The sequence below is a fragment of the Bicyclus anynana genome, chromosome 7 (genome assembly GCF_947172395.1).
Source record: "Bicyclus anynana chromosome 7, ilBicAnyn1.1, whole genome shotgun sequence".
Classification (NCBI taxonomy): Eukaryota; Metazoa; Arthropoda; class Insecta; order Lepidoptera; family Nymphalidae; genus Bicyclus; species Bicyclus anynana.
Genome location: NC_069089.1, coordinates 6131351 through 6141144, shown reverse-complemented (window position 1 = coordinate 6141144; position 9794 = coordinate 6131351). Strand labels below are relative to the sequence as shown.

General features: G+C 37.2%; 2 protein-coding genes across 2 annotated transcripts; both read right to left on the bottom strand.

The window, feature by feature from the left end:
* Positions 1-941: 941 nt before the first annotated feature.
* LOC112058206 (larval cuticle protein A1A) lies at positions 942-3401 on the bottom strand. The gene is made up of 4 exons (XM_024098913.2): positions 3297-3401; positions 2532-3011; positions 1893-2059; positions 942-1139 (listed from the first exon to the last, which is right to left on the bottom strand). Exons 1-4 carry the CDS (start codon positions 3306-3308, stop codon positions 1046-1048), a joined length of 753 nt encoding a protein of 250 aa, XP_023954681.2. The 5' UTR covers positions 3309-3401; the 3' UTR covers positions 942-1045.
* A 328-nt stretch (positions 3402-3729) lies between these two features.
* Positions 3730-8651, bottom strand: LOC112058181 (cuticle protein 8-like). Its single transcript, XM_024098890.2, has 5 exons — positions 8498-8651; positions 7290-7464; positions 6700-6776; positions 5934-6100; positions 3730-4179 (listed from the first exon to the last, which is right to left on the bottom strand). The coding sequence occupies exons 1-5, from the start codon at positions 8507-8509 to the stop codon at positions 4068-4070; spliced, it is 543 nt and encodes a 180-aa protein (XP_023954658.1). The 5' UTR covers positions 8510-8651; the 3' UTR covers positions 3730-4067.
* Positions 8652-9794: the final 1143 nt, after the last annotated feature.

Here is a 9794-nt window from a genome sequence, read left to right as displayed (position 1 = left end):
CGCATGAATTGGTTTTAAAGGACCTGGAGTCATTGCTGTTTTTCGCTCTGAATTCTTTCTCTGGCATGGTAATCGGTGTAAATAATCAGGAAAATAAGCATGAACACCTACGCTTCAGGTTAATGCATACAGGTAGCACTATAGAACGTACTCCTTGCACGCTCTATTTAATAAGCGATGGTTTTACACTTACCATCAATTGGGTCAGCTGCTTGGTTATACGTACCTACATACATACAATCTAATAATGCCAATTGATATATTAAAAAGCTTTTAAAAAGTAGTGATTATTTAAAAGAATACTAGCCATGTTTTTTATAATATGACCAATATTATAAAAAACATGGCTAATATTCTAATAAAAAAAAAATATTTTTTTTTTTAAATTATAATATTGATAACGTCTATAAAATTCAAATATACTCCATTTTTCTATGAAAATGTCTTCTCCATCATATTCCCATTCCGCTCCAACTAGTCGGGAAAAACTGCTAGGAGTGGGTACGACAATAGAGCAACAGGGTGAGAATTGAACCACCACCCCTCGGTGATGAGTCCAACCGCTCTTACCGTTGAGCTATTGAGGTTTCAAATTATTCTATAAGTTACAATTTTTTTCAAAGTTTAATTTTTGTCTTATCTCATATTTTAAAGTAACAGGAGTATCTCATATTGTAAGGAAATATTAATCGTATTATTGTATATCTTTTTGAGGCTCTATTTTTGATAACTAAATAAAGGTTGAAGTTATTTATATTGGTACCACTAAGGTAGTGGTAACTCAAAATATAAGAGATGACGTTACAACTAGGTTCTACCATTGTACAATTTTACAAAAACAAAAGAAAAAATCTCGGTCATCCAGGAGTTTCCAAAATTTAACCACTTGCACGAGAAAAATTTACAATCAGTTTATTTTTGTGATGAAATAAAAATAAATGTTATAATAAGTAGACTAGATTTATTTAATTCAATTACTATTTTTTCTTAAAATTAAACATGACATTATAAAGATGACTATAAATAAAGTTCTTTCATTATGTTTCTATAGATGATGAGCGACGGCGTATTGTGGGGCGTAATGTCCGGCAGGCTGGACATGCGTGGAGTGTCCGGTGCGTTCAACTTGAGCATTGAATCTGAAAAAATATAGAAAATATATTAAATTAGATAAATCAAAAAGGTTTTAATAACTAATGAAGATAATTACATTTTTTAATTAGGTATTTTTTTTGGAAGAGTAAAACTTAAACATATAAAAGATGGCAATTATTCTTTTCTTTTCTATTTTAAGTCTTTTGGGTTTTTTGTTTTTTTGGCATTTTAATTTATCTTTGGTATGAGTTATTGTTGGAGAAATTAGCATAAGAAAACTTGTGCAGGACTTCTTTTTGTACGGTATATGAGCAAAAATTTTATGCGTATTACGCAAAAGCTTAATGCGTATTACGCATTGAGTCGTTCGTTATCAACCCATATTCGACTCACTACTGAGCTCGATTCTCCTCTCAGAATTAGAGGGGTTAGGCCTTAGTCCACCACGCTGGCCCAATGCGGATGCGGATTGGCAGACTTCACACACGCAGAGAATTAAAAAAAATCTCTGGTATGCAGGTTACCTCACGATGTTTTTCCTTCTCCGTTAGAGACACGTGATATTTAATTTCTTAAAATGCACACAACTGAAAAGTGGAGGTGCATGCCCCGGACCGGATTCGAACCCACACCCTCCGGAATCAGAGGCAGAGGTAATATCCACTGGGTTATCACTGATAAAGTTATTGGGTAAGTATACTTACTTACCCAATAACTTTATCAGTGATAGCACAGTGGATATAAAACAGTAAAAAATATTTTTTGATGAAAATTTTCAATTTTATATATTATCTTACCCACTGTGTCCCGCAACGTTATAGTGTACAGTGCGCACGGTACCGTCTGGTTCGTGCAGACTGTAGAACCCGTTCACATGGTCGCCGTCGCGGGCTTCGTGTTGCGACTTGATGTCACCGGTGTGTGTGTCTTGTACGCTGTACTCAAACTCGTATTTGGGATGAGCCTAGAAACAATATCTCTATTAGGTATAGTTACAAAACACTTAAAATACTGTATTACTGTATTACTGTATTACTAACTAACTAACTAACTAACTTAGTATGTGTACTGTGGTCACTAGTCACTACAGTACACACGCTAATAGACAAACCCGACGTTTTAAATTCAAAACTTCATGTAACCTGAGTCTATTAAAAAAAATAAAATTTTAAATTAAAATTAAAATTTCTTAAAAAGTTTATAGGCTAGTTACCAAGCCTGATTATAAATGAAGATTAAATTGGATTAGAGGAAGATTAAGAAATATGAAAAGTTGCTTATTAAAGACTAAAAACAAAAGTTCGACTGAAAATAATATCAACGGATTTTTGATGACACTTTACAGTTGTAGTGCAGCTTGTACCTATTTCTAAATTACACTGCAATTGTTGACACGATACTAAGCTACCATGATAAATAATGAAGATAACACTTACGTAGTAATCCTGGTGACCGTGGGCGTATTGGTTCTGACTATAATGGTTAGAGTGCTGCAAAGTAATGGCTGGTGCCGCGTAGTTAGATACTACGCCAACTCGACGGAATGGAGAGTGATGTACGACTGGGCCAGCATGGTAGGTTATGGGTGAAACATGATGAGTGGGTGCATAAGATATGGGTGCAATATTATGTGCGACATGACCAATTGATGAGTAGCCTTGATTAGAAGCGAGATTATACGAGATGGGTGATACATGATGTGTTAGAGGGGCGTGATGTGATACAGGAGTGACGTATTGGGTGATCGGTGCTGAATGAATAGCAATAGGTTGATGGTACGGTTGGACATTGTATCCATGCTGGTTATGTGCAACGTCATGGCGAATTATAGATTGTGAAGATGTTGCGTGACCATAATTTCCGTGGTCATAGTTTTGTGCACTGACTAATAGTAGTGCGGTAGTAAAGAAGATAATCTAAAAAAACAATAATAATAATTAAAAAAATTGTAGGCAAGTTAAAATTATATTTTGTTATGTATGCTCTACATGCTAGCCCATTAGGAATTTTACTTTTTACTTAATTAACTTATTATAAACTTAATAAAAAAATTATTATTCAAAATTAATGTAGGCAAGTTCAAATTAAATTCTATCTCTAAAAAGGTTCTAAATTTTGTTCAATTTATTATTTTTTTCTAGTAAATATTGTTGGGCATGTATCTATTTACTTATTTCATAAGTAATAAAATAAATACTTACTTTAGATATCATCTTTTATGCTTATAAAGCTGATCTCCGTGAACGAATGATGCTGAGAGAAATTTTACACACCTTTTTATATGGTTAAAATCTCGTTTAAATGTGATGAATTTTAATAATAAGTAGGGTACGAAACTGGTGCGTCGAATGTTCTTACACAATAATGCACTTCGTATTTTTCTTTCCAAATTTGACCGAAAGAAATATGACTCAAAAATGCTCTTGTTTTCTATAATTGATAATGAATTTACATCCCCAATAGACATAATATAAGCTAGCGAAAGCAGTAAATCTTTTAGAGACATAAAAATAATACAAAGCTGGTAAGGCTGGCATTGAATTCTTTAGAAATTGGAATTTTTTCATGACCACAATCATCAGAAATTAAGAAATGTTAACAAATGGAGAAGGAATAAGAAATTAAAAAAAATAATTATGAGAAAAGATATATTAAATATAAGCATAACCGGAGCCACTGCTCACCCCGCAGGCATTTTCTTAACGTTTCATAAAATGTATCGTCTTAACTAAATAAGAAAACGGTGAAAGACTTACAAACTAAAAAAAAAACAAAGAAATTATAATACAAAAGTTAGCACCCTAAAACGAGGTACCGATTCCGAAGTCTTGGGCCGTCGTCCCAGTCGTTTCATAATCGGATACGTATTATGAAACGCTATGCCTTACACCGTCAATACCAGAAAACATACTTCATTGTCGCGTTTTGTCTTATTCTAAGTAAAGGTAGGTAATAAATAGTGGTATTTGGGCTTAGCCGTGGAGGAGGCCGCCGTGGCCGTAGGGCGCTGCGACTGCGACGGGCGCGTGAGCTACCGCGCCAGGGTGCGCTGCGTGGCCTGTTCTGCTCACAACCGCGTTGAATCTGTAGTAATAAAGTATTTGTTTAGCATCATCATGACTAATACTCATGTACCGCTCCACCCAGTTATTGTTGAGGACTCTGCGCTCGGAATTGTAGACGAATATATATACCTAGGACACACAGTCCAGTTAGGTAGGTCCAATTTTGAGAAAGAGGTGAATCGCCGAATCCAGCTCGGCTGGACAGCGTTCGGGAAACTCCGCGACATCTTTTCGTCCAAAATTCCTCAGTGCTTGAAGACGAAAGTCTTCGATCAATGCGTGTTGCCAGTGATGACATACGGATCCGAGACTTGGTCGCTGACTATGGGCCTTATTAGAAGGCTCAAAGTCACTCAGGGGGCGATGGAGCGAGCTATGCTTGGAGTTTCTCTGTGTGTTCGAATCAGGAATGAGGAGATCCTCAGACGAACCAAAGTCACTGACATAGCTCAGCGAGTCGCGAAGCTGAAGTGGAAATGGGCGGGCCACATAGTGCGAAGAGCCGATGGACGTTGGGGCCCCAAGGTGCTGGAATGGCGACCCCGCACCGGAAAGCGCAGTGTTGGGCGACCCCCCACTAGGTGGACCGAGGATATCAAGCGGGTTGCAGGGAGCCGCTGGATGCTGGCGGCTCGAGATCGTTGTGCTTGGAGGTCCATGCAAGAGGCCTATGTCCAGCAGTGGACGTCTATCGGCTGATAAGGTAAGGTAAGGTAGGTTAGCATCATCACCTATACAGGGTCTAGTCTACCTCATTATAATAATACTTTTAATAAATTTTTGACGGCCTCCGTGGCGCAGTGGTATGCGCGGTGGATTTACAAAACGGAGGTCCTGGGTTCGATCCCCGGCTGGGCAGATTGAGATTTTCTTAATTAGTCCAGGTTTGGCTGGTGGGAGGCTTTGGCCGTGACTAGTTACCGGCAAACCGTACTGCCAAGCGAATTAGCATTCCGGTACGATGTCGTGTAGGAACCAAAAGGGGTGTGGATTTTCATCCTCCTCCTAACAAGTTAGCCGTCTTCCATCTTAGACTGCATCATCACGCACCATCAGAGTGAGATTGTAGTCAAGGGCTAACTTGTAAAGAATAAAAAAATACAAAATTTGGAGATTAGACCAATCGCGCTGCTTGAACGTGTTTTAGGTTTTACAGATGTCAGTCTCTGTAATGATCAGTGTTAGATATTAATATTAATGTTATTGACCGAGTCCAATGGCTCATAGTGCACTCAGACGCATAGTGGTTTTACTCCAGCTCTAGGCTGTATACTTGGAAGTTTTCGTAAAAAAGAAGCTTAATATTTCATAGCACTATTTAAGACTGCATGAAGTGATGAGGTAAATTAGCTCGATAGTATATTTTTGCATTGACATCAAACATACAAAATATGCAAGTCTTCCAATCAAGAGAAATTGGAGTCCAATCGAAGCCCAGGAAATAGTTTTAATTTAGCTTTGACCCACTTATTATCAAATGAAGTCAGTATTCTTCGTCGTCAACTATTCGACGTGGGCATGATTTGCTGTTAGGCTTGCATTTTGTTTAATTTTATTTTTCAATAAAAAAATTATTTTTTAAAACTATATTTTGAATAAAATAAATATTCCCTTTTCGACCAGTATTAGACATTATTTTAGTTAGTTTAGTTAAGAGTTCCGTACGAGAATAGTCCTAACAAACTCTTGACATGTCGCTGGTAAGTCCAGCCCGTTGACTGTAGAGCTATGGACGAAGAATAATATCGCAGGCTTGGATATCATAATACATACCCATTGTGGTCATCGGCAGAGTAGTTGACAGTACGAACAGTGCCGTCAGCTTCAACGAGGGAGTATTGTCCCTTCACGACGTCACCGTCGCGGGCTTCCCATTGGCTCTTTTGGTCGCCGGTGTGACCGTCAGCGACTCCATAGTTAAACTGGTAGCGGGGGTGCGACTGTGGACAACAAACGAATGAATGAAACAACCTTACGTGTCAATGAAACAGTAGAAAAGTTTAAAATTCGCCTAAAAGCTCGCCTTGTTCTGATAATCAAAAACAATGGCATTTTACTTTTAGAAGTGAATAAGATCGTCCGTGAAAGTACGCTACGTTTATTCTTGTGGCAGAATTCGTTGAAGGGCACAAGGTAGCATTGTATGACGTGTTCCTAACAAGTACAAGTGTTTCTCTTTACAGGGTCATCATCATTAACAGCCGATGGACGTCCACTGCTGGATATAGGCCTCTTGCATGGACATCCGAACAAAATGGTCTCGAGCCGCGAGCATCCAGCGGCTCCCTGCAATCCGCTTGATGTCCTCGGTCCACCTAGTAGGGGGTCCACCAACACGATGCCTAGCATTAATTGTTGTCCACTTAAAGTTAAGTGAGCTGTCTGTTTTCTTCGTCAATAATAATGAGTATAAACAACATCTTCCATTTTGGAATCCTAGAAGTAGTTTTAAGTTTTTGATTTTAATTATCACCTAACCTGACGTTTCTTAAAGTGCTTGTAAACTGAGCCTTATATTTTGACTTTGACTTAGACTTACATATACTTCAACAGGGGCAACGGCGTGCGCCACTGGAGCGTGGTAAACGGGCGCGTGAGAGACGACGGCACCGTGACCTGAGATACAAATTAATGAATAACATCATAATCGACAACGACAACATCATCAGCTTTGACGGCCTCCATGGCGTAGTGGTATGCGCGCTGGAATTACAAGACGGAGGTCCTGGGTTCGATCCCCAGCTGGCACGATTGAGGTTTTCTTAATAAGTCCAGGTTTGGCTGGTGGGAGGCTTTGGCCGTGACTAGTTAACATCCTACCGGCGTACCGTACAAGCGATTTATCGTTCCAGTACGATGTCGTGTAAATACCGAAAGGGGTGTGGATTTTCATTCTCCTCATACAACGTTAGCCCGCCTCGATGTTAGATTGCATCGTCACTTACCATCAGGTAACATTGTAGTCTAGCTTAATGGCTAACTTGTAAAGAATAAAAAAAAGCCTAATAAAAATTAAAAATGTCTTCCGACTACTGGAACTAACGCACTAGTTCTTCTTTTATGAAAATTAGGAGAACAGTGAAATATCCATTTATATCGAAGTTAAAAGTAATGGCAAGCTTACTGTACCTAGTCCATATCCAAGAGCAGGGGCGGCTAGGGCGGGAGCGGCGTAGGCGGGGGCGATTGCGCGAGCGATGGGTGCTGGGTGGCCGAGAACTATGCTCTGAGATGAGACCGCTCCGTGGGGACTCGCGATGAGTCCTCCTTGGGCTACCACCAGAAGAGCGCACGCTACGATCGCCTGAAAAAGTTGGATAAGGATTTTCGTCATTATCAATTCAATATTTATGATTTTACTAACGAAAGTCTGCAACTCCGTTTGCGTGAAATTTTTTTTTTACAAATCCCTCGGTAATGTGACTTTTTTCCGGATTAAAAGTAGCCTATGTGTTAATTGTACAACCTATGTCCATTTCAAATTTCAACCAAATTGGTTCAGAAGTTGAGAAGTAAAGGAGTAACAAACATACTAACATACACACACACAAACTTGTGCCTTTATAATATTACTGCGATGACCTTCATCATCATTAGCAGGTGATGGATGTCCACTGCTGAACGTGCATTTAGGCCATATTTTTAATAGAGTATTGCAGCATAATGCTGTATTCATGTTTGAAGAGTATAAGCTGCAGTTAAATTACAAAGACTGAACTCTTGTATCCCAGGGTGATAGCATGTGCAAGTAGGGTTGTTTCTCACAATATAAAGTTTCAAGACAATTCGAACTTTCATGATGATTTGTGAAAAATGACTTACAAAAACAATTGAACGATTTGGAACTAATCTGACTTTAGCAACTAAATGACATGCTTGTTTAACCCTTGCATTATTATTGTACGTTAGGTGTTGCTAAATTATTTCGCGTCTGTCCGGTTTAGTAAAAAAAACTTCTGTGTTTAATTACTTTAATAAAGTTTATTTATTTCAACCATTTCAATGAGTATTTATTTCGAAAATGTTTTTTTTTCATACGAAAACTTTTGTTTCATACGAAAACAACTTCGCGCTAACATCTTCGCAGATAAAAGTATACCAAACCAAACTTGATCTCACCCTAAATCTCCAGTTACAATGCAAACGAATACCTATCAGAGCCAAAGTCTCCAAACAAATTGTGATATTATCATGATACAAGAATGTTCTGGAATTTTAATAATTATAACTTGTAATCCAGATATCTATTATTTTTATCAAGATTTTTGATCAGTATACGTCCAAATTAAATTTTATCAAACACTTTACGTAGGTAAATAAAAACACTATTATAGTACCTTGGCGAACATTTTTCAAAATATTCCTGAGATTGGGACGTGAGTTCACTGAGCACTAGGGCTTGAAATGTGCCTAATTCTAAGATATCTGGCGCTTATATAGAGGCTTTAGTATGCCCTATAGGTAGACCTAAGGTCTCGCCTGCGGTGTGGCGAACAAAGCTATGTGACTGTGTATTAGTGGGCGCTGCCGCACTAATCTAGATCGACAATCTTAGAGAGGACATACCTCATGTGTAGTTTCCTACTGAGGTTAAGTTATAATTTTTGACCGTCTCTATGTAATTTTAAACTGACTTCAATAAAAGGAAGACGTTCTCAATTCGATGAGTACGTTATTTTTTTATTTTTTCGACGAGATTGTTTTTATATCAACCAATTTCAAAAATATATTTTTTGTCTGAAAGTGATTTTTTCATTACTTTGCCCTAATTTTTTCCTGGTTCCATTTAATTTTGACAAACATCGGTTAAGTATTTAAGTGGTAATCTAAATAACTGAAATAAGTGAGCAAAATTGCCGATACTGTGACGTCAGTACGCGACACTAAAAACAGAAATATCAAATCTTTTTAATAAAAAAAATTTACTGACTCCAATGATGCATTACTCCAAAAAGCGAAAAATAACATCGTACCTATGTCCTGTCTATTGATCGGTTTGAAGGCGGTGCCAAAAAACAAAATAAACTTCAAGATCCTATTTGGCATAACACCGCCTGAGGTGAAAGAACGGTTGAATGACATTTGCCGTTTGCCAACAAACAATAAAAATATTTTCCTGCAAAATGGGTACGAAAACTTTAATACAGAAAAACGTTTTTATTTTCCCTAAGAGTATGTATTTTTTATATGTCTGATTACGTGTTTTGAAAATTATGTGATAGTAATCATACTCGTAATAATTAATTGGTATCGGTAGTTTTGACTAGAATGTGTAATTAAAACAAACAAACAAAACCATTTCTGAATCTGAAATATTAATATTAATATAAATGATAAATTAAAAAAAAAATATTTTATAATCCCTTAAAATTCTTATCCATAACTTTCTTGAGTCACAGACTGAAGTAAGAATTGGTCTAGGACCATAAATTTATACACTTGTGAGTATAGGATTACGGAATAAATTAAACTTTGTAGTACAGTCTATTAAATAATTGCTTTATTGTGACTGAAAGACATCGCAGGTGTTCGAGAAAAATAATTTATTTAACATATGAATATGTTATAATATTAATATTATAATAAACAATATAATGAATACATTTTGCAATTGATATAACGGTATAAAACTTG

What these genes read in the sequence shown, in the direction of transcription:
- LOC112058206 (XM_024098913.2), bottom strand. An exon ending in ACGGTCACCAGGATTACTAC is followed by an intron (nt 2,060 to 2,531) that starts GTAAGTGTTATC and finishes TATTGTTTCTAG; the next exon opens with GCTCATCCCAAATACGAGTT. An exon ending in AACGTTGCGGGACACAGTGG is followed by an intron (nt 1,140 to 1,892) that starts GTAAGATAATAT and finishes ATATTTTTTCAG; the next exon opens with ATTCAATGCTCAAGTTGAAC.
- LOC112058181 (XM_024098890.2), bottom strand. An exon ending in TGCTCTTGGATATGGACTAG is followed by an intron (nt 6,777 to 7,289) that starts GTACAGTAAGCT and finishes TTTGTATCTCAG; the next exon opens with GTCACGGTGCCGTCGTCTCT. An exon ending in TCTGCCGATGACCACAATGG is followed by an intron (nt 4,180 to 5,933) that starts GTATGTATTATG and finishes TTATTACTACAG; the next exon opens with ATTCAACGCGGTTGTGAGCA.